Source organism: Lissotriton vulgaris, chromosome 4_1 (assembly GCF_964263255.1).
Source record: "Lissotriton vulgaris chromosome 4_1, aLisVul1.2, whole genome shotgun sequence".
NCBI classification, from domain to species: Eukaryota; Metazoa; Chordata; class Amphibia; order Caudata; family Salamandridae; genus Lissotriton; species Lissotriton vulgaris.
This window is the reverse complement of record NC_141691.1, coordinates 1,906,706,593-1,906,731,607: the sequence shown is the minus strand read 5'-3', so window position 1 is coordinate 1,906,731,607 and position 25,015 is coordinate 1,906,706,593. Positions and strand designations below refer to the sequence as shown.

Here is a 25,015-nt window from a genome sequence, read left to right as displayed (position 1 = left end):
AGGAACTGTAGCGTTTACAAGAGATCCAGATGACACTACTCGTGTTTGTAGGCACTGGGGGCCAGATGTAGGTAAATCTTATTTACCGACTCTAAAATACCGAATTTTACCGATTCGGTATTTTAGATTCGGTAAATAAGATGTAGGTAATTATTCGGTAATTTTTACCGAATCGGAATGATTCGTAATTACCATTGATTCCTATGGGCCTTGAGGCCCATAGGAACCTATGGCAATTACCGAATCGGTAATTATCGATTCGGTAAAATTACCGAATTGACAAGGGGGACAGGGTGTCACTTTGACACCCTGTTGCACCCCTGATTCAGGCTTGTGTGCCATGTGACACAGAGACATGCCCTTAAGGCATGTCTCTGTGTCACATGGCACAGGTGTACATGCACAGATGTGCATGTACACAGGAATTTGTTATTTACCATGCAATAGTATTACATGGTAAATAACGAATTCTTAGGGGCCTGTTGCACTGTTTGCGTGCCACCTACATATAGATTTACCATTCGGTAAATTTACTGAATCAGTATTTTACAGAATCTGTAAATTTACCGATTCTGTAAAATTTAGGCCCCCTACTTCTCAATCACCAAATACCGGTTGGTACCGGCGGATATCGGCGTTACCGACCGGTATTTGGTGACCTACATCTGGCCCTGGGAGATTAACTGATTTGCCCAGAATGAAAGGATGTTGATCCAAGCCCAGGATTCACACCTCGGGCCAATTTCAACACTAATTCATGCAGCGCAGCGCAACCCAGCAAGACAGCTTGCTGCACCGTGTGAAGGCGAGGGCAGGAATGCACCATTATCTAGCAATACATGGTGCATTCCTGTCCTCTGCCTGCGTGGTCGCACAATCTGCAGCCGAGCACCAGCGCAGGCTCTCTTGCGCTTGGAGCACGGGTGTCTGCGTTACAGGCAGGATTGTTTTTGTGCAAGGAGGTACACCTAGCTGCACCGAATCAATCCTGAGAGGAATGCAGCAAACATAGAAAGGAAACAACAAGGACAAATACGGATATTTCTCCTTGCTGCAGCTCTGGTGGGAAGGCGTACAATTCTAACGCATTCTCAGGGTTACCTGTGTTGGTAAATCTAGGAATGCTTCGGAATACATGGGTGGATGTGTGAGAACACCCCCGCTCCACCCATGGATCGCTCTCACTATGTAGAGCTGGATCATCTTCAGAAGATAAAACCTTTCTGCCTTTTGTGTCCCTGCAGCAGTGGACAGGAGGCTAGCTAAGTGACATTTAGAGGGCAGGGCCAGTCTCTGGCAGCAACTTGCGCTCCCTTGCGTTACTACAAATTTACCAAGCCACGCAAGGTTGGTGGTACTCATAGTACGGCTCGCGGGCTACCAGCGGCCCGGCAGGCCTTTATTGGCGGCCCCTTTCCAGGGCATTTTTACATTGCCAGTCAGGCCGACAGTAAAAACAGAAGATGACCGCAGCAGCATTCGTAGTAAATAGGTATCAGATACGTATTCACTAAGAATGCTACTGCAGCCGTCTTCTGTGTTTACTGCCGGCTTCTGGCCTCTGCGACCTCACACATGGCACAGTCGGAAAGCTTCCTAACAGGCCCTTTCTGTACTGTGATTGTAAAAAATATCTTTCTAATAAAATCTTTTGAAATAAAAAAAAAAGTCAGCTGTAAGTGTTTTCACAGCTGACTTTTAAAGGGCATTTTAGGAAGCTTCCTGTTTCGTTTTGCCAAAGACGTCCTCTTCTACTTCCTCTTTTCCCACAGCCTTTACTCCACCCACAGAGACAGTTACACACCGACACACAGAGACACACACACAGGGACACGGAGACACAAACACACAGAGGCACACAGAGACAGACACACACACAGAGAGACACATACACAGACAGAGACACACACACAGAGACTGAGACAGAAAGACATAGAGACAGCGAGACACAGAGACAGAGAGACACACAGAGACAGAGAGAGACACAGACAAAGAGACACACACACAGAGTCAGGCATGCACACAGAGACAGAAGCACAGACAGACTCACAGACAGAGCCACACACACAGAGACAGACGCACCGTCAGAGATGCACACACAGAGACAGAGACACACATAGAGACAGAGATGCACACACACAGACAGAGATGCACACACAGAGACACACACACAGAGACAGACGCACACACAGAGACAGAGACGCACACAAAGAGAAAGAGACACACACACAGAGACAGAGACACACACAGAGACAGAGGTGCACACAGAGACGCACACACAGAGACAGAGATGCACACACACACCGAGACACACAGAGACAGAGACACACAGAAACAGGGACACACAGACAGAGACATACAGATAGAGACACACAGACAGAGACACACAGACAGACAGAGACACTCAGATAGAGATAGACAGAGACACACAGACAGAGACACACAGACAGACAGACACAAAGATACAGACATACAGACAGACATGTGTGTGTATGTTGTGTCTGGTGGCTCAGTGGACTACTGCCTCCGCTGCAAGGGCCTGTGTTCAACCTCATGGTCACAGTTTTTTTTACTCTAGCCCCGCCCCTACAGGTGCAGCCTTCGGCCACTAAAACACTCTAAATTTGGCCCCAAAGAGAAAGTTTGTTAGTACCCATGATCTAGGTTTTGCGTCACTCTGCATCCCCTTGCGTGGTGCAAAGGGAAAACAAAACCTTACCAAATCTAGACCTTGGTTACTTAACTCTAAAGTGGTCAGCTCTAGCCACTAGGCCATATCTCCTTTTCTAGTTTAACTATTTTGTTGCGCTTATTGACTACCATCAAATCGATAAGGTAAGTAAAACTCAAACTAACAGTGGTAACTCCATACCACATTATAGATTCCTACCTAGACCATTTAATCGATAGTTGTTCAAAGCAGGTGCTTCTTTGCATTATGAGGCTGGTAGATTTGTTTATCTCAATATAAAACCAGGACTACAAGTCTTAGAATTTAAAGCGAAAGCCTGGAGTGGGGCGGCTAATCACCCATGAAAATGGGAAACTTGGCAGTGATGCGCCCAAACTGTGCCAAGAAATAGGGGCGGCCGCACTATTCAAAAGCTTCTAAAATAAACCCACATTGTCTTGTGTGATTAAAATAAGTCGATAAAAATGGTAGTTGATACTCCATTTTGAACCTCCTGGTCAGTCTGATTTTCTTCCATCCAGAAATGTCAAGGTCAGACAAAGGGCACTGTTCGGACTGACTTTCCTTTGCTGTGGGTACAGAGCAGAAGAGGAGTGTGTAAGAGACAAGGCTTACCTTGCCGCCTATAGATATAGGTAGCTGGCTCCTTAAGCAAAAGCTGACAATGGCGGCCTTCCAGGTTGTGCGTACAGGTCTGCGTTTCCGGGTAAAAAACACATCTCACTGCTGACGGCAGCACATCAAGTGTAGTTACAACACAGGAGTAGTTTTGGGAACACACTGCGAAAAAAAGAATAATGAAAGTAATGTTGAAAGTAACAGAAATTTGGGAGGAGAGGTGTGTGGAAATCTAGTTTTGGACAAGTCACACATTTTATGAGATTTCACAACATTTCTTCGTGGAGAGTCAAATTCAACTCAGTGGCACAATACAAGTCATAAAACATGTTCAGGTATAAAACGCATATGTAACTAAAACCAACAAATGAGAAATTTTAATATTCACCTGATAAACAGTAATTTCTGGCAGCGTCAAATTCACTGGGCTGATCAAGGCTGACGTGGGCAATGTCAAAGTTTAGAAGAGACGCATCAATAAGAGTGGACGAGGAATCTATGCGCTTCCAGGCATCAAAGGGCACTATAAGAAAAACAATCATTTCAGACCAGTATGACTTACAAACGAAACACAACAGAACTCGAAGGCAAGGTGAACCTGGCTTCACAGAAACACTGAACTTCACTCATTTAAGGACATGACATCACACTTCATATATTAGTTCTGGATTGATAACGCAGCTGCCAGAAGACCTATTGCTAATAATTCTTTCAATCGTTCAAAGGAGTGGTATTGGCAATTTGTTGCATCATTCTGACTTCCAGGAAGTGCTTCAGTTGAAATAAGAGTAGGACAATTTTACATCTGAAAAGTGCGGGTTATCACCATGTTGTTCTTCACATTCAATTGTTTATTCAACATGCATCCTATTCAGAAAGCAACAGCATTGGTTACAACATTGGGAAAGACAATGGGGCAGTAATTAATATGATAAACAGCATTTGATATACTGGTTTTGCCAATGTTTCTTTAAATGGTATTTATTTATGTTTTAAATCATTTCCAGAGTGCACACAATTTGATGAAGTGTGGGCAGAGATTATAATCCATATCTTACATTTCCAATGTCACTACCTTGGCACATCTACAAGAGGAACATAAACTGGATGCAACTAGGCCTCTTCATGGTCAAACAAAATAAACTGTAGTTTAAGGAAAGAGGTTGTAAACAGGGCACAAGCCCAAAAAAAGAAGTGGGGGGACGCTGTCACTGGAAGTAACGTTACGACAGGAAGTGATGTCACAAAAGGTGGCTTGTTCCATCGGGCTCATTGCCTCCCCTCGCACACCCCTTAGATGCGATTGCATCTGAGAAGTCAGCGTGTGAGCAGCATGCTTTGAGCTCCGATCTCGTACCAGAGAGGCCAAAGAGTGAAGTCCAGCTGTTTGGCAGGGGGGACGGCATCCACCCGGTAAAATAAGTGGGGGGACGCCGTCCACCCACGAGGTACCCCGACTCGAGCCCTGGTTGTAAATCACTTTTTAAGCAGGCCGAGGTCTGTATCTGTCGCCCCCATAAAGACAGGAGGTGTTTTGAGGAACAGAATACTGGCCACTGATAACTATGCACTGATGTAGTATCCGTTGGATTGCTATTTTTGTACTGCGACAAAAGTACTAATCTCGCAAAAGACCATTCGTTACGATTCGGAGGAATACACTGTACGTAGTGATGAGGCCGGATTCCTTGCAAGCATCCTCCCGATTGGCTGAGAATGCACCGAGGAGGCGAGGGAGGCTGTAAAAGCAGCAGATCTCCACCACTGCAGTCGTATTCACAGAAAGATGTGACTGCAGCACTTGGCAGAGGAACTGCAAGGACAACAAAAACTGCACTTGTGTAAAGGACATCTGAGAAAGAATTAAGCGATGATGGGGACTCAGTGGCGTAATGAAATGTGAGGGGGCCCCCTTTAAAGGGCATGCAGGGGCCCCCCAACGCTCCAGATCCAGTACGGAGAGCTCAGGCCATGGACCTGCCAGTGCCAGCGGGGACCAATGAGCTCGGCGAACACCCCCACCTCCCCCCGCACCGCAGGGGCTTCGGGGGCTTTTGTTACACCACTGCGGGGACACCTGTGCCCCCACAGCGGCATTCACCAAGTGGAACTGTCACTCAAGCCAACTTCTGCTCTGAGAATTGATAGGAATCCTTTTCAGGAGTCCGTGTCCAATCAAGAGTTTACAACTGAAACTGAGGCTGCAAACCATTCGTACACACCCTTGTGAGTTGCAGGGAACGGGTGGGAGGGGCACTTTCATGACGCCATTTCTCTAACAATCACACAGGAGTAGCAATCTGGGGGGTTGCAAATAGCAAATCTACTCATAGAACGAGTTTAATCGTTTTTTTTGTTTAACTCTCTTAGGTTGCAATTATTTGCAACATAGGCTCTTATTGAGTGCAAACACCAGACTGTAATATAACAGGATCTTATCGGGTGCAGACTCCCGGACTGTTCCCATTGGGCACAGGGTCAAGACTGATTTGCATATGGCTGGGTTCAAACTGAAATGGCATGGGGAGCAAAAAACGATGGATTTAGGCCCAGATCTCTGTACTGGGGTGAATGTATGACATTGTTCTGCATTCTGTCCATCAATTGTTGTTTTTACATTTGTCACCCTGAGTGGGACGGGTATGCCAAGACGTGGGTCCAGTGCTCACAATGCCACTGGAATCTAGCTATCCTGGCTGAAGAGGAGTGAAACCTCGAAACCGGTCCTAGAATGCTTGTTTCCAGTTCAGGGAAGACCTGGCCTGGCAGTTCGGGCTGGACCTTTCCCATTGGGCACAGGGCCATGAGTGATTTGCTTTTGGCTGGGTTCAAACTGGAATGGCATGGTGAGCTAAAAACAATGGATTTAGGCCCATATCTCTGTACTGAGGTGAATGTATGACATTGTTCTGCATTCTGTCCATCAATTGTTGATTTTCCAGACTGTGATATACCAGCCTCTTAGTCGAGACTGTGATATACCAACCTCTTAGTCGGGTGCAGATTCCAGACAGTGATATACCAGGATCTTTTTGGGTGCAGACACCAGACTGTAATACACCAGGCTCTTATCAAGTGCAGACTCCAGTCTCATATATGCCTCTATTGTCCATACGGCCTCTGCAGAAACCTAGAAACTGTGTCCATGGGGAAAACCTGTGGAGGGTATAAACGAAGTCTCCACGACTCCTGCTGCTTGAATGAGGCCTGTCGTTAACCGCAGCAGAAGGGGCATAACCGATTGAGCTCTTTTGTGTTGATATTGTTTCTCCTCATAAGTCACTCAGGAACATCTGAAGGATTTAGGTGGCCCTGATCCAAACATGTATTGAGTGACACTGTTCGGGAAAAATTTTGAATTCATGATCCAATTTCAGCTCTTTAATGCCCTTTTTGGCCAAGTCACTCCTTATCGTTCTAAATGTTTTTACACATAATATTTGGATAGTGATGTGTGTTTTCAATATTGTAACACCGCAGCAGCTCACTAATATTACTGGAAATATTCTCTGTGACACCCTCCCATTTCTCATATGTGAAGTCCTGTTTTGATCTAAAAGAAACTTTATATGGATGTTACACGAAACATAAACACAACATTTCTTTGCAATGTTTGAAATAGACTCTCACACATCGCCCACATTAAGAGTAAATTAAAAGAAAGCAGTATTTAAAACAATCTGCTTAAGAATTATTCAAGGTCCTCAGGGCAAGAGTCTCTGCAGAACAGAGATGACTCTACCAGGGGCCCCCTCAATGGCAGCCACGGCCGCTAGTGGGAGTACCTGCCGGGTGGTGATGTGGGGAGGGGGAGGGGCAGGGTGGGGGGTAGTAATGTATGGAGTGTGGACCTTAACAGATAAGTAAACATATAAATAAATAAAATGAATTTAGTCGCGCGCACTGCATCGCCTTTGGTGACCAGCAACCATCCGCACAGCATCTGGGGTATGGGCAATAAAATGTGTTTCTGCATAGCTATAAACAGTGCATATGTTGTACACCCCCATGTCCAGAGAGCCATCCCTGCTCTTTCTGCGTGCCCTGTACTTCCAGTGCCCCAGGTGTATTCTTTTACTCCCATAACTGCCTGTACCCCCGGGCATTCCCTGCTCATGGCTTCCCTGGTCCAGCCCCTCCAATGCCTGGCCCTGCATACCCCATGTGTTGGCCTGCCTCGGTGCCTCATTGGCTGCCCAAAGGATTGCACCGGTCTGCCTCCTTGGGATGCCCTTCTGCTTCCACGCCACTGCCAGCATATTTCTCCTGTCACAGTGCACATTTCAGCCACTCGCACCTCAATGTCATGTAATCCATTGATGATGCCACACCGCGAGGCTCTTCACTTTTGTGCCCACGTGTATGCCCCAGCACCCCTGACACTCTCGAATCTCTCTGCCCCTGACTGTGGCTCCTGAATCACCTTCTTTGAGTTAAGTGCGTCTCCTTACTCCTGTATGTTCCATGTAGTTCCTTATCCTGTGTATCTTATGTGACTCCTTGTACTTTGGAGCCACCTGCCCCTTCCTGCCCATGTGTCACACCGTGCAAATAAAGCCACTAGCCTTGTGACACACTGTCACACTTGGTACACAAAAGAAGAGGAACGCGCATGCACGCGTTTTTCGGGCAAATCCTACCAGACACCACAGCTGTTTGGTTGAACAGACATATTAGGGACATGTTAGAAGCGTACCTAGTATGCATTCTGCCCTTTGCTCACCATTGGCTGTGTGTTTTGGAACCTACATTTGCTTGGTTTCTATTTGCTGGCTTTGATTGATATAGGCCGTCCAGCAGATCCTTGCTCCTACCATGAAGCATTGCCTGCTTACCACCTCTCTTGTATTCTTCCATGAGTGCTCTCTTTCTGGTGACTCTTTTTCTTTCTTTTTCATGAGGCACTCTCTGAGAGTGCATGTGTTTTCAGTTTTCTTCCTTGTATGCTAGTTCTCAAAGCTCCTCCTACAATAAGCATGCTGTCTTTCTTTCAAAAGGTTTCCTGCATTCTTTCTGCATGACTGATGTTACTTATCTCTGGCACTAAGTTTCATCAATCATGCATTCTTCTGAGGAACAAAGTTTCATCTACCAGCTTGTTTATTTTGGTGATTGCTCTTTATCAATAGCATAACGTAAATAATCTTATTCCTCTATCTCACAGTACATACTATAATACCATAGCCTTTCTTGGCCTATGCACACATCTGCTGTACCAGGATCCAGGCACATAGCCCAAGCTCCCACTCCCAGGGCACACACTTTGTGCTCAAAGAGTTCATGCAGTTTAATTAAATATAAAACACACCTCACGCTCAGTGATTTAAAACAGCCTTACAAAGCTCTGATCTACCTACGTCACTATACCCCAAGCATAGTATGAGCATGTAAGAACTTTGGAATCAATGGCACTCTAACCCAGGATTGCTGCATGCTCTAGACACTCTGTTAATGCCTACCCTATCTTAAATACTGCATCAAGCTACACATCCTAGCCACCACAGTGATGAGATGAACCCTTAAAACTCAGGCAGCACCCTCCTGAGTTCAGGAGTTGGAGCATCATGGACCGAAAAACAACTTAGAGGAGCCCGTTGATGGCAGCCCCCATCACACTGGGCTAAGAGGGGCAGGAGACACACTGACCAGCAGCCGGAGTGAAAAGCAGGCTGCTCTGAGAATGGAAGTAGTAATGGATCTCAGGAAGGGCATATCTTGGGCAGCTGTAGGGGATCATGATAGTTGGTGTGGGGCAGGGAGGCATCTGAGGGACAAAGAGGGATAACCCTATGCCCATCTGCACACTCTTCCAAAACATGCACACCTAAGCTGGTGGTCCAACGCCACTGAGGCGTCACTTCACATCCCCCTTCCCCCTGTAACAAAGGGGACTTCCAGTGACATTTTGTTCTTCCGCAGGTGTTTGGTGGGGAGAAAGGTAAAACATGTTATTCAAGCTGGCAAGGGACAAGAATAGACAGCTCAGAATGCCCTAGTTTCAATGGCAAGTTTTTTGGCTTCGCTAGGGCTCAGCCCTGGCAGGCCCTGGCCCCCTTTAAGCACTGCACCCCAGAAGCATTCTGGACTATAACCGCGCAGCAGTTGCCATCCAGGCCCTAATTATGAGTTGTCGAATAAATGAATGCCCAAATTATCAGATTCCAATAGGAGTGAGATTTGGCACCTCTACAATGCATTTCCAAGTTATTTTCCCCCCTAATTGGGAATGACATTCAGACCCAGAATTACCGGGTCTCTTTCTGCATGCTGATCTCCCATTCTTGGGACAATTCTGCTCCATTTTACCACCTTCTCTAAGCAGGTGGTAGATGGGAGTTGGGGGAGATGCAGGAAGGGGTGGCGTGCAGGGTATCGGGGGACAGGCTGTGGACCAGTTGGGGGAAGCATTGCATGCTCTCATTCATCCAATAGGACGGGGACAAACTAAGATGAGGCTGCACTTGTGCCTGCCACCCCTACCCAATCAGCACATGACTTTACCAGCTGGGTTTTCTTTAAGCATGGGCGAATTTTGCGAATCTCGCGTTCGCGAATTTTGCGGATTTGCGAACTCGCAATCCGCAAAATGCACGAATTCTCGCGAATTTGCGGATTTTTTTTTTTGTGTGTTTGCGCGGGTTTCTGCCAGTTCGCGAGGGTTTTGTACACTTTCGCAAATTGCGAACTTACCTGTCGGGTCGCAAGTTTCGCGAACTTGTTGTTTCTACGTGTCCAGCCTGTTTGGGACACTCTTCTTCATCACTGCCACTCTCTGTCACCACTGCCACTCTCTGACTACTCATGCCACCCTCTGGCCCACCCATGCCACCCTCTGTTTCATCACAGCACCCTCTGGTTGTCCAGTCAGTGTACATTATTGTGGCAACGCAAGCACACCTTCCCTGCCTCAAGTGACCTGAATTAATTTGGGGCTGATTAATGTGTCACAGAATATTTTTTTAGCTGGCACCTGCTTCCTTAGTGCTTCCTGATTAGTGATCTTTTGTACTTGCTAAGTGCTTTCATTGTTGCAAAATTAGTTACAACACCTGCCCTGCCCCAACTGACAATAATAAATTAGGGGCTGATTAATGGATTTGAACTTCCAGCCTGGCTCCTGCTTGTCTCCCTTAGCTGTAATTCAGGACCTTTGTGGCATATGTGTAACTATTCTGAGGTTCAGAGCAGGGTCACATAATAGTTGCAACTGGCAACTGAACTCTGGAGGGGCCCCTCAGGAAGCACTACAGGAAATGGCTACTAATGATGAGCCTGAACTTTTGAACCTGGTAAGTAGTTTCAGTTTTGCGTATTTCTGCAATTTTGCACTTATTCGCGGGGCGCGAAGTTGTACTGGGAAGCCGCGAACTCACGCGAACAGTGCAAGCAGTGCGAGCAAAATCCGCTGCTCGTGGATTTGCGGATTTTGCGGGAGATTCGCAAATCTCGCGGATTGCGAATTTACCGAAAATCCGCAAAATCCGCGAGCGAAACGGATTTTCCGCCCATGCTTAGTTTCCTTGCCAGCAAAATCAGGCCCCGTGCTCCCACACCGATTAATCTGTGTGCCAGAACACTGAAAACGTTGTGATTGGGTGAAGCAGTATTCTACCTGGGGATACCCCTTCGCTTGACTGATAATCGGGCACCTAATCAGTGAAGATCGGGGTTCGATGGCAGAGTGGTCTGTCAGCATTAAAACTCCAGCAGTTGAACAGTTTTACTGATGGAGTGAGCCTAATGTGTAAAGGAGCCAATCCACAGGCAAATGAAGGCAACCCCCATGCAAATGAAGCCAACCCCCTTACAGCACCAAAAGCACCTGGTGGAAGAAAAACCACCTAGAATAAGACAAGACAATTGCAAGTCTCATTCTGAGCCCTGAAACTGGGGAAAAAGTAGGAGTCCTCGCAGATCCTATTCTGTTCGTGCGTACGTCACATAACATACCCCGAGGAGTGGAAGTACCCTGCCCTCTGCCGGAGGACACACACAAAACTGCCCCCTCTGCTTTACAAAGCCACAGTTATCCAGCAGTCCTGGGGCAGAAATGCCTAGGAGGCAGTGGCGTAGCGTGTGGGGGGGGTGGGGGGGGGGGGGGCAGAGGGGCGTTGTCCTGGGTGCAAAATTCTTAGGGGCTTTCTTAGGGGTGCAAATATATAAAAGGAAAGTGGAAGGATACGTGCCTAGCCCCAGGCTCTGGCAACCCACTCTACGCTGCTGCATGGAGGGCAGACACATACTTTGTTGGGTAAAGAGCGATTTTTACATGTAATCCCTCTATGCCTAGGAATGTCCCTATAGGCAGACTAAGAAGCCGCAAGTAGACTGGAAGAAGTCCCTCGAACAGCTTGGGTTCAATGCCCTTCAGGCTGCCCTGAACACTGCTAGTATGATCTGTGTAGACATGTCTTTCAAAGGGCCAACTTTTCTTTACAAGCAGTATTGGAGGAAGCATCTCCTATACAAGGTGTCATCCTAAGGTCTGCTTTGCAGCCATGTTTTTACCTTTAGAGATACTAATGCGGAGAATGAGAGCCTGTAGAAAAGTGGTCTGGGCCAGCTGGGCACTGAAGCCAACGCCATAAATGCTGCTGCAGCTGGGATGGTGTGGCATTAGCCAAAGTGAGCTACTGAGTTTTTGTCACTGTCAGCCGGCCAAACATTTCCCGTTCCTTTGGTGGCAGATGGTAAACATTCTGTACTTGCAAGGGCCACATGTGTCATCACATATATCATATATTTGTTTACTCTGAGGAGCTCATTTTTTTGCACGTCATGCAATATTGTCTTATAATACATTTTAAAGGGATTTTCATATTGTTTTGTAGCATTAATATAGTGCTTCATACTCCTACGCAAGGATGGACTGGCAGCATCCCTGAAAATGTGTTCATGCCAACCCTCCTTTATAGCCAGTGATTGTTGAGTTTCAGTTCGACCATCCCCAGGAGGATTTAGGCGGAGGCGGAGCAGTCTGTATAACTGTGTTGAGACTGGCCTGTCCCCTGCATGGTAAACAAGTGTGTATACCTGGCCTGAGTGACTGACTATATGCAAAACTAGTCTTCAGACGTTTTGTTGGTCCAGCTGACATGCTGATCTAGCACGTTCACTGAATGCCTAGGCTTGTCCATGGTGATTCTAAGGTCCAGAACTTGTTCTGTAACTTGTGGAGGCCCAGTAAGCATGTCCCTTTTATTGACAGGGCACTACTGTCTATGGCCTGAGGTGTAGCAGGAGGCGGTGATCTCAGCATACTGGTACATTTGTGGATTGATAAAACAAATTGGACAATTTTTCTGTTTCATGACGAATGTGGCCTACCTACCCCACTCATGTAAAGTAATGCTCAGATGTGACATTCAGACTCTTGTGTTGACATTCCATGTGCATGTTGAGTCTGTGTATGTACAGTGTGGATGGTAGCAAGACGCAGTGTTATGGTGAAAGTCATACGGCTGGAACCATTGGATATATTTTGGAGAGCCCTTCGTTTGGCATTGCACAAGATGGAGGAAGGGATACAGCTTCCCCAGTCAGCAGAAGGGGTTTGTTTGCATTCCCGCAGCTGCAGAGAAGAGACCAAGAGGCTCAATTAAGGGAGAATGGAGACAGGGCTACCCTTTGAAATGAGATGAGATCTTTTAACCAGGGATTGATGATTTTTCCTTCCTGAGCACTGCCATGTGGGTGGATGGTAGGGAAGAGGAAATGAGTCAGCAGATGTTTTTGTGAATTTTGGGAGTTTTGGTGAATTTTGGGACTTGATGCCAGCTGCCAGCAGACCCCCTGACATTTGGGCCCCTCTCATCTCCTACCTACAGCACCTAGCTGCCCCAGACAGCTCACCTTCTGGTTCCCCCGCAAAGGAAGCGCTGGCTGCTAGCGATGGTGCTAACGACAAATCCCCATCGTCGCATCCCGCCCTCACATACACCTAACAGTCCATCCTAAATTCCACCTCTGGGTCTTAGGTCAGGCCTTTCAGGTCTAACCTCCTCCTCATTTCCGTTATGAAATGTAAAAGGGTTAAAGTAACTGTGACAGTATCTATGCTGCAATGATGACTTGTAATGTGACGTGATGTTTATCCTTTTCAATAAAGGTTTTTACAAAATAAAAAATGTGAGGGGGTTTTTAGGCAGATTTTCCCTTTTCTTTTTCCCTGATTGCTACGTCAGGAAGGATGATGACAACCATAGTCCGAGTCTTTACACTTTATTGTCCTTAGTTTTGGGATACCCCTGCTCAGAGCCAGCATCATCACTACCTGCTGTAAGAGACATCACCTTGCACAAAGGCTGTGTCCATACTGTAGTCAGAAAATTAAATTTGAAGAGAAACTGCTCAAAAGTGGTTTTAGGACTTAAGATAGTGGATGACTCACTCCGTCTAGAACCACCCCACACATTATTCAAAGAGTTGCTATGATCCAGGGCCGGTGCTTGCATGACAGCCAGTCTTCAAAAGTGAGGGGACATCATATGAAGTATCACAGCATTGCTATAGAAGTTGTGGGTCAGTCTAGCACCTAGAAGCCTGCCTGATCAGAGAGGAAAGGAGAGTGCCTGGCCTTTGAGAGGATAGACTATCCAGCAGGAGAAGCCCAGGTGTGTTTCTGGGGTGTGCAGCATCCACAAATGTCGAGAGCTATGAATATCACACAGCCTTCCTCTTTGGTGCAAGCAACGAACTGTGTAACGCAACAACTCCCTAAGGAGCAGTGTGCCAAGTATGCAAAAAATCTTTACAGGACTGCAACGTGCAGTGGAAAAATATATCATCATCTCTGTAGGGAAGAAAACCCATAACAGCTTGGACGATAAACTGCAAAAGACAGGTGAATGCTGACAAATACCTGCCATGCTGCTTTGTTTAGCTATGAGATCTAAGCAGCAAGGGCTGCCATCCCGACCCTGTGCCTACTGATGGAGGTGTCGCCCATTTGACCAGAGCTAAGCCACATTCTCATGTATAGGTATAGGTAAACACAATGTCGTGCTAAGAACTGCACGTTGAAATAAAAATGATTGCCAATATAAACTTTTTGGCAAGATACAAACCAAATCGACTTATGGAAAGGGGCGACCACTCGGTCCCCCCGCACGTATGGCGGAGTACCACGATCCCCCCGGGAAGCCATCTTGGGCGGGAAGCGAGTCTCGGCTGGTATGCCCGAAGCGGCGTAGCCGGGGCGCGCTTTTTCCCGCCCTGGAGTGGGCTGGCCTAGACACTGACGCGGCTGGCCACGCCCTTTGGGACAGGCAGGGGCGGGTTTACGCCCGCCCTGAAGACGGATAAAAGGAGACGCAAGACCAGAAGACATCCTCTTGTTCCTGCGCTCTGAATCTGCACCTCCTCGCTGCACGTGAGCTCGAGACGGAACGAAGAGCCAATTTTGAGCGTTGTAATCGTTCTTGTTTGTTTTCTAGATACTCTGTTGGAGAATGCCGAAGAAGGCGGGAAAGCGCATGACTACTGACCAGATGCTGCGCGTTCTCATGAAAGAGATGACCGAGTTAAAGAGGCGGATGGATGAAAACGAGGAAGGGGGACCGAAGCGTCCTTTGGCGGGAGCAGCCCCGGGAGGGAAAAACAAGAGGCCCAGGAGGGGAAGAGCTGGGGAAGACATCCCGGGTCCCAGTACCCCGCTAGAGGCACCCGCCCCCGTGCCGGAGGAAGGGAATCCGATTCCCGTTGTGGTCACCCCTGTGTCCAAGGATGATATGCCGCCCGAGCTGGCAGCACAACTAGCAGCGTGGTTGGGCGAGGGTAGCGAGGGCGCCACGGCTGTCGAAGCGCAGGTGCTGATGAAGCAACTGCGTGAGAAACGAGAGGCAGCCAAGGTGTCCGCGCCGGCTGCAGTAGTAGACAAGCCACAAGGGACGAGTTCGACCGCAGAGGCAGCGTCCGGTGCAGGTAAGCGGCCATTGCCGATTGCGAGGGACGAGTCAGCACCCTCTCGTAGGGAAAAGTTGGGTCAGCATGTGCCTTTGGCTATTAAAGAGAAGATTTGGGCAGGGGAGTATGTGAACATCTTCTCGTTGCTTACGGATCACTATGAAGTGGAGCATGTTAAGGGCCAGAAAGACCTCATGCATCCGAGTGTTTGGCGCGCAAAGATGGCCGCCTTTAAAGTAAATGAAAATATTGGTAATTGGGGCAAAGCATGGGGGGTTTTTACCTCGATCTTGGGGGAACGAAGGCCCGAGTTGCTTCCCGAGTTGCCGACTTATCAGTCACGAATCATGGGATACTCGACGTCACACCAGGGTAACCATTGGTTCTGCTACGATAATCTTTTCAGAAAGGCTATAGAGCATGATAAAAGCTTAACTTGGGATTGTTATGATTCTGTGTCATGGGATAAAATGAAGGAGACTGGTATGTTGAAAGTGCCATTAGTGGGGAGTAATGTTGGCGAATCCTCCCGCCAGTATGCGGGGACGCCCTTTCGATCAGGTACGGGTACCGACGATTACTCGAGGCCTGCTAGCAATACAGGAAAGAAGGGGTTTTGTTGGAACTTCAACAGGGGTAAATGTACTAGGCCCCAGGGATCGTGCAAATTTAGACACGAATGTAGTGGGTGCGGGTCATCCCATCCTGAGTCCACGTGCAGAGCCAAAACGGGTGATAACGGGGGTAGAGGAGGCGCCAAACAGGTCTAACATAGTCCGAGGGGCGCCTTTACCTACCCCGATTGATACCTTGGCAATGATTCCCTGGCTCAGTGAATACCCGGATCGTACTTCTGCTGGGGTGTTGCGGAACGGGTTTGCTTATGGTTTCCGCATCCCAGTAGGGGACTTTCAGGGTGTGGAGAAATGTAAAAATCAACTTTCGGTCATGCAGCATACGACCGTGGTACAGGATAAGATCCGGAAGGAGGTTACTCGAGGTCGGGTCGCCGGCCCGTTTAGTGTACCCCCTGTGCATAACTTTGTTTGTTCTCCTTTAGGAGTGGTCCCCAAGAAGGACCCGGGTGAGTTCCGACTGATACATAATTTATCAGCTCCACGTGGTCTTTCTGTAAACGAAGCGATAGACCCGGAAGTGTGTTCGGTGCGGTACGCATCCTTCGATGAGGCTGTAGTCATTTTAAATCGCCTGGGGCCCGGGGCGCTGATGGCGAAATCAGATATCGAATCAGCGTTCCGGTTGCTCCCGGTACATCCAGCCGATCAGCGGCTCCTAGGTTTCATGTTTCAGGGCCATTATTACATGGATAGGTGTATGCCGATGGGGTGCTCTATATCTTGTGCCTATTTCGAAAAATTCAGTAGTTTTCTACAATGGGTCTTCACAAGGAAGACGGGTTTCCAGCATGTGATGCATTACCTTGATGATTTTTTGTTCCTGGGACCAGCTGGGGATTCGGAATGTGGGCAGGCTTTGGCTCAATTTTGTGTTTTAATGAATCAGTTTGGCGTGCCATTGGCACCAGGTAAGACTGTGGGGCCTTCTACTTGCCTCGAGTTTCTGGGGATCGAGTTGGACTCCGAAGAAGGTTGTTTCCGTTTACCAGCTGAAAAGGTGTCCAAGTTCAGGGCATCCCTGCAAATATGTGTAAATGGATCTAAGGTCAAGCTGCATCAGTTACAGCAGCTAGTTGGTCAGTTGAATTTTGCCCTGAGGGTTATACCAATGGCCCGCCCCTTTTCTCGTTCGATTGCTCAAGCCATGGTCGGCTTGAAGGAAGGCCACCATCGCACGAGGCTCTCGGCTGAGGTCCGCCAGGACATGCGCATTTGGTTGGCATTTCTGGCGGATTTCAATGGTCGAGTCGTCTGGAACAAACCAGCCGTGTCCTCTGAGGAGCTGGGGCTGTGGACGGATTCGGCAGGGAGCATAGGTTTTGGTGCCATCTTCGGCACAAGATGGTCTGCACAAAAGTGGCCGACATGGTGGCATGACAGTGGACTGACAAGTAACATTGCTTTCCTGGAACTTTTTCCCATTTTAGTGGCCCTGAGAACTTGGCCCGAAGGGTTCAAAGATCACTCTGTGGTATTCTGGTCTGACAATATGACCGTGGTCGAGTGTGTCAATAGCCAGGCAGCACGATGTAAATGGATTTTGAGACTGCTCAAGGAAATTGTCTTATTGTGTATGCAATTGAATGTGTTATTCAAAGCAAGACATGTCCCAGGGGTAATGAACCAGGCAGCTGATGCACTGTCTCGTTTTCGTATGCAGGCTTTCTGGGGTTTTCTTCCCACAGCGGACCCGGAGCCGGCACCCTTTCCCGAAGCTCTCTGGTCTCTCGGTGCCCCGAACTTCGTAACCTCGTGGGAGAGAGTTTAGCACCCAGGACGAGGAAGGCATATGAAGGGGCGTTCCGATCCTATTTAGCCTTTTTGGGGACTGCTAGAGAGGAGCTTTGGGGCCAGGAGGAATGGGTAGTAAACTTTCTGATGTCGTTACATCTGGCAGGGAAATCGGTGGCCACGGCCCAGAGGCATCGGGCTGCCATTTCCTTTGTCGCTAGGGCTCATGGGATCCAAGACCCGACAGCGTCTTTCGTTGTACAAAAAGCGCTACGTGGGTGGCAACGCCTTGAGGGTCGCAGGGTAGATGTGAGGCGCCCGATAGGTTTGGATAGGTTGGCCCAGTTGTTATCTACACTCCCTGCTACATGTTCATCTCAGTTTGAGGCAGTGTTATTCCGAGCCGCTTTTACGCTGGCATTTCATGGGGCAATGCGGGTAAGCGAACTAGTGGCGAGGAACAGGCAGGATGTGACAGGAGGTTTGTGCCAGGAGCACGTTCAGATCAGAGGGGAGACAATGACTGTCTCATTTGTCAGGTCCAAGACCGATCAAAGTGGGATGGGTGACTGCATAATCATACGCAGGATTCCCGGGTCCTCCATGTGTCCGGTAAAGTGTTTAGAAGATTACCTAGCACGAAGGGTGGCATCATGGGGGGGGACATTGTTGAGACACGCTGACGCCACCCCACTGACAAGGTTTCAGTTTCAGCGGGTGCTTGCGATGTCGATTGCCGCTGCGGGCTTGAACCCGGGCGAGTTTGGGACCCATTCCTTTCGGATAGGGGCTGCTACAGAAGCTACAGCCAGGGGTCTGAATGTGGAACAAGTTAAACGGGTGGGGCGTTGGTCCTCCAATTGTTATAAAAGGTATGTGCGGTTGCACATGTTGTGAAGCTGTAACGATGTACTCACGCTTCTTGTTTTGTTTGGTTTTCAGTTGCGCAAGCCTACGAGGCGGGGCGGACTATGCAGTCGACCCAACACCGGGCCAGCGGTCAGACATCACCGGCTGTGAAAAAGGAGGTGTGGGTCGTGGGCCACTCATACGTGAGGCGTGCCGCGGACGTATTCAAGGCAGGTGACATGATTCACGTAGCTGGGGAATACGGGTACAGGGTGTCCTTCTACGGAAGAGGCGGTCTCTGTATTGACCAGTTTCAATCTTTTTTCGAGGGTTTGTTAGGGCGGACAAGGTCACCGCCGTCTGTAGTCATAGTACATCTTGGGGGCAATGATTTGGTCACCACTGGTAGACGACTTCTCCTTGAGGCGATGCTTTCCACTGTAAGTTGGTTAGCGAGGAGAGTTCCAGGGTGCACAATTGCGTGGTCACATATGATCCCACGGAAAGTGTGGCGGGGGGCTATTTCTGTTCCCGCCTTGAATCATTCTGTCAGAAAACTTAATAACAAAGTGAGTAGGTTGTTCCGTTCCAAGACATTGCATTCTATTTCACATGGGTGTATTACTGACGATGGTATGTATTTGGGGGACGGTGTGCATTTGTCTCAGGTGGGGAATGAGTTACTGATAGGAGACTTCATAGCATGGCTAGAAACGTTATAAAATGACCTTTAGGTAGGAGTTTTGTGGGGGGTCCGGATAGCCGGTCAACTATCCGGCCTGTGGCGGTAAGGTCATGATCGGTGAGCACTAATTAGAAGATCCCTATGAGTGGGCGTCACCCAACACGGATGGGAGCGCTCGGGGGAGGTGGCCATTGGCCCCTCAACGGGGAGGCGGTCCCTTCTAAGGATGGGTCGCCGAAAGAAAAGGAAAGGCGGTCAAGGCCCCTTCCTGGATAGGAGGGGTTACAGCCCCCTCCTGGGGAATTTCCCGGGGCCAGGACGTCTGCGACGGCAGATGTGGTAAGTTGTGTGGGGTTTGGGGGGGGGTCTACGCTACCTTCTAGATACCTCACACGAGTCCTCGGACGACCTTTAAGTGGCGTCGAGTTTTATTTGGGGCCCCCGTCAAGTCAAGGGAAATTGATAGTTGCACTTGAGGTACGCCTCTGTGCTGTCGCCCCTCACAAGTGGGGGGGGGGGTATTTCTGGTTTAGGGATCTTGACACCGGTTACGACCTTGCCGTTGGCCCTTAAACGTTAGGATGTACAATTTCAAAATATCAAGTAAATGTTTTGTAGGATGTTAGTTCGGCTAGGAGAACCTCTGTATTAGAGAATCTGTTAAGGTTAGCCAAACATCGCAATGTGGTAATGAAATTGTACATTAATATGAAACTGTTGATTTAATGTTTTAATTTTGTTTCATATTTTAATAAATACGGCCGGGAGGGTCACTCCCTCCCTCTTCCAAAGACTTCAGAACTGTTTCCGGTTTCCCTTCCTTTGGGGATTGTGTTGAGAGGGGGTGGCGGGTATCTCAGCCATATGGGTCCCAGAATTTGGCGATCACTCTCTGCGGCCAAGTAGTGAACTAGCACCTCTGCTGATTCTCCCCAGGAGATTTCCTTTACTGCTAGGTCACTGAAGTAGTTTTGGAATTGCACCCACTGTGGTAGAATGCTGTAGAGGGGTAGGAACTGTCGCCATCCCACTAGGGCAGTATGGGAGCTGTATGGTTCTGGTTTGGGCCTGTGGCATTGTAGAACCATGTAGCCGAACTCCCATCACTATGAGTTGTATTTTATGTTTGTATGCTATTCAAGCGCTTCTCTTTTTCTAAGACAAACATTGGACTGATCAGTTTGCTATTATGTCTGTTGTTTGACTGTTGAGTTCTGACTCTCTACCCCTCACACTACCTTCTTGAGAAAGCTTTGTTTGCTCTCCCTCCCTACCATGGGAGTCAAGTGCGGAAAGGTGCACTTGGCTCAGTTTGCAGAGCGATAGTAGGAGACATCCCGGACACCAGAGGCTAAAGATCCACCCATCAGAGTCCTGTCCCTAGTGCCCCTGCCGGCGCCTGCTCTGTGGTCCCCAAGCAGGGTCTGACACTCTACCAACAAGAACATTGTGTGCGCTCCCCAAGGCTGGATGCCAGGCTGGATGGTTGATGATGCTTCTCTCCATCTGCCCCCTGGTCCTCAGCCAACTGTGGATTTTCACAGGGCCAAAGCAACCCCATCCATACACGGGGCACTAAAGAGCATTTAGGGAGGAGTAGCATGCTACCACGTGGTGTGGTTCACAGTGATGGCTAAATGTTCTGTGTATTGTCATCCTATGCTGGAAGCGGTTGGTGTCATGCAGGAGTGGCCAGAGAGGTGGCCGTATCTGGTCTTTGGGAGGGTGTGAGAGATAGATGCACAAATTACAATATTATCACACACCATAGTCAATCTCCGATTTTGAGTATATTATAGGGGTTAGAGAATTTAAGGGTGCGCATTTGACAAAGTCTTTCCTATTTATTTTCATTTAACTTAATAGTGACAGAGCCACACAGGCATAAACTCGCTGTGTACATAATATCCCTTTTTTGCAATCAATGTCTCAGCTGCGGAAAGTCGTGTGCAATTCAACAAAATCATTAATTGTAATGTGATTTAGCATTAGCATTACTTTAATGATCAGTGTCTGAAACCACAACCAAACAGCAGCTTCACAATGTCTTACGAGTGAGGCGTTTATAATTCATGTAATTGTTTTTAACTATTTCCAGGTGACTGTCATCGTTAATGCCATATTTTGGAACCGTTCTCGGAATATACACCCAAGTTCTGGCGGAAATACCAGTTACAAATAGGTTCTACTGGTTCCAGTTGCTGTTACGAGATTTTGGAAACCGGATACATATTTAAAAGTGCAGCATCAAAAAATCAGAGCTAATTTAGGTAGATTTTCTTGTGGTGGTTAAATGCCAGGCAACCAACATTCCCATGTTATCGTTTTAGTGTACAACCCCATTTGAATGCATGATTATGTCATGGTTTGGAAGGGACCTCGGGAGCATGCAGTGAATGCTATGTTTGTGTTTGCCACCCTAGGAATTTGCTGAACTGGATCCATTTGTAGAATATGTATTTTTAGTCTAAAGAAGTATGTATCTGTCAGAAGTACATGGGGGGTTCTCTAACTGAGCTCTAAACATCGCAGCTGGAACTGCCCAACAAAATTAAGCATCAATAAAGAATTCGAAGCTGATGAAGAAAAACAATGACGTTTTCTCTAAAACAGTTAGCCTGGTGGTGTGTGAATGACAGGATTATGTGTCAGAACAAACTAAGCATCAGTGTTCCTCTCTTTATGCTTGTCTTTGACCATGTAAAACGCTCCCTTGCCTTTTGACTAGGTTTGCACTATAGAAATACCATATACATGCATAAATACATACTTCAAATATACATGCTGCCTTTTTATCCATAAACCACCATTGCCCATGAAAGTACACTGTAGTAGTATTGGGTGGAAAAATAGCTTTTCACAGTTGTAGTCCCATATGTAATTGGCACTGCAAATGTTTCAGCATCCTTTGCTGTTGAATAAAATATACATTTTTCACTTTGGAAATAATGAGAAAACCTAGCAAACAACAATTTACTCTAAAACCAGAATTTCACAGTACAAACACCCAATTTCATGGTATTATCTTCAGACGGAATAAGCATGCTACTTCTCCTTTGTCTGCCTGCACACTGGAGCTTGACAGCATGTTATACACAGAGTGGCGTAGAGACTTACAGGCACATGCATCGACCATTTTTGCGAGCGCAAACGGTACGATTCGTAAAAATCGTCCGTTTGCGCCCGCAAAAAGGGCATTCGCGATACATCAAGGTTCAAGGCACTCGCAATTTGAGAATTCGCAATTGATTGTGATTTCTCAAATTGCAATTGCATTTAAGAATTGTAATTTGCGATTCCTTAAATGCAATGCAAGAACGACTTTAAAATAGCGATTTTGCTACAGGGGGGCGCAAATTACCACGAAGTTGAACTTGATGGTAATTTTGCAAAAACTTTGAAAAATGCACTAAAGTGCATTCTTCAAAGTTGTAGGTTACAGACACACATGCCCTTGGGGAATGTGTGTGCACTACATGTGTGCACAAAGCAATTTCAGGGGTGCAACAGGGTGTCCTTTGGACACCCTTGCACCCTTGAAATTGCATGTGCAATTTGCGAGTACCTGTTGGCACTCGCAAATTGCGCATGCAATCTCCCATTCATTCCTATGGGCCTGTAGGCCCATAGGAATGAATGTGAAGGCATTCCTTAATTGCAACTCGCAATTTGCGAGTCGCAATTAAGGAATGTTTAGGAATCGCTATTTTAATAGCGATTCCTACATGCATAGGCTCTTGAGAGTCCTTAATTGCGATTCCTTAATAATCGCAATTAAGGACTTGCAAAAGCTTTCCTTGATGCATGTGCCTGCAAGAGCCTGATTTAGAGTTGCAACCTCACAGCTCTTCATAACCGCCGCTGTGCGTCGCATCTCAGACCAGGAGCAGGCTGTGTGACACATCCTCGATACGGGACCTCGCAATGTTTCGAAACCAGGATTTAAGATACTCTTGTTCAGCTGGCCTACAGCTGGCCCGCGCTCCATCGCGGTCAGCCTGAACTTGTGACTTTGTCCTGGTTCGGCGGGACCAGAAAACCACAGTTGACGATTTGTGCTTTTTGGTGCTATATTCACTGAAATTTTTAAAATTGCTTAGCTACAGTTCTACTAATTGATTGTTGTCATTGTGGTCTTTTTTATTCATTAAACACTACTCTATATTGCTAATTTGGTGTGGGTTATTCCTTGTTTTGTGTTTTCACTTTATTATTATTTGACGGTCTGCATAAATACTTTACACATTGCCTCTAAGTTAAGCCCGACTGGTCTGTACTAAGCTACTAGAGTGTTGAGCACATGTTAACTTAGGGTTTGCTTGTGGCTTCACCCTGACAAGGACTGTGTTTGCTGCTTGCGTAGGGTTTCACCCCCTCAACCAGTAACCCAATGTCTTGCATGTATGTGTTCTAATGTTGTTCTTGTGCGTTTGTCTGTCTGCTTACATCTAAGTGGCAATCGCTGTCTCTACTCTCCCACAATGCCCACCAAGTCCTTTCCATTGTAATACAACCACAACATAATATCCTTATGCAAGGTATTAGTTGCCATATAAAAGGCTTCTTGTGGAAATCCTACTTTGTCTTTCGTCAAATAAATAGATGGAGAAATGATGTGACATTCTTCCTTGGGCATCCCTCTGATTGAAGTCATGAGTCAAAATCTCTTCTCTGCAGTGTGAATGTGGCTTGCTTCAAACAAAGCCTTAGCATAGGTGTTGCAATTGCTTAATTTACAAGTGGCAATGGACGCTTTAGGTGTGCAAATTGCTTAATTTACAAGTCTCAATGGATGTTTGGGGTTCCCAAAATAGGGATATTCACTTGTAGAGAGCTTTACTGCCAAGTTTGTGGATGTGAATAATTTTACTGTAGCTTTCAGAAGTGGTTGTCCTAGATCTACACTGGCCTGGCAGCTTCATACTTGCCAAAGTGAACAAAAATGTCAACTTGTGAAGAGGGGGAGGGTCCTTGGAGTAGGTGGGGCCTTGTGCAGAGAAGGACTTAAGACATACTTTTGAACCCCACCCTGCCCCTAAGTCACCCTCCCCCTAAAAAGCTTGCTGAGGCTGGTGCCAATGTCCAGGGGTGTTTTCACACCCCTTAATGGACGCTGCCAGTTCAAAGCCCTGTAAAATGAGCTGGAAAACCAGTATTTAGTGGTCTTCAGCACTTTTTCCTTGCCACCATGTGATATTGCTCCTCACCGTTTGACCATGTGATGGGAGCCGATATCTTGTGTCACACGGTGGCACTGTGTGAGTTGGCAGTTATGCAGTTTGTGCACACCTAAAAAGCTACATGCATGTGGGTATTCATTCTCAGCACCAGTAGAGGCCCGTCCCCTGCCAAAGTGGCGGCGCAGGCCGAAGGAGGGAGGTGAGTGGGTTCGGGGACAAAAATAAATTATGGTAAAATAACTTACCCAAAAGCCGCAGCTGCCAGCCGCATGAAAGCAGCGTCAGGATTGGCCTGATGGCTGTCAACTGCTGCTCCTATTTAGACTGGAAGCCTGAGCCTGCTCTCCCAAGCCCCACCAACGCAGCTGAGGCTGGAGAGAGCTGCAGTCGGCATGACGGTTTGGCCGGCTTGAAACGGCTGGCCAATCCGTCATTTGCACTGTAACAGTGGCCAACACTCCCCCACCAGCAGTGTCATGCCCCCTGTACCCACCTCCAAGACTCGTCAAAGGGGGATTAAAATAAAACGATAATAAAACGGTTCAAAACCCATTTTATTTGATCGTGGTGGGGGGGGGGGGGGCGGGCACGACATGCCTCAGCCCTAATGGAGGGGCCACTGCTGCTTGGCATGGTCAAATATCTGCTCTGTGAATGCAGGAGCAAATCAGTTCCCAAAGAGGCCATGAGGAGAGAGCACCCCATAAATTGTGTGGGT

At 47.6% G+C, this 25,015-nt stretch overlaps 1 protein-coding gene across 1 annotated transcript in view; it reads right to left on the bottom strand.

The window, feature by feature from the left end:
* TG (thyroglobulin) overlaps window positions 1-25,015 on the bottom strand; it is a 711,260-nt gene that overhangs the window by 331,943 nt on the left and 354,302 nt on the right. Inside the window, exons 36-37 of the mRNA XM_086966244.1 lie at window positions 3,699-3,833; window positions 3,308-3,472 (exon numbers count right to left, since the gene is read on the bottom strand). Coding sequence (XP_086822370.1) covers window positions 3,308-3,472; window positions 3,699-3,833 — 300 coding nt within the window. The remainder of the gene's footprint in view (window positions 1-3,307; window positions 3,473-3,698; window positions 3,834-25,015) is intronic.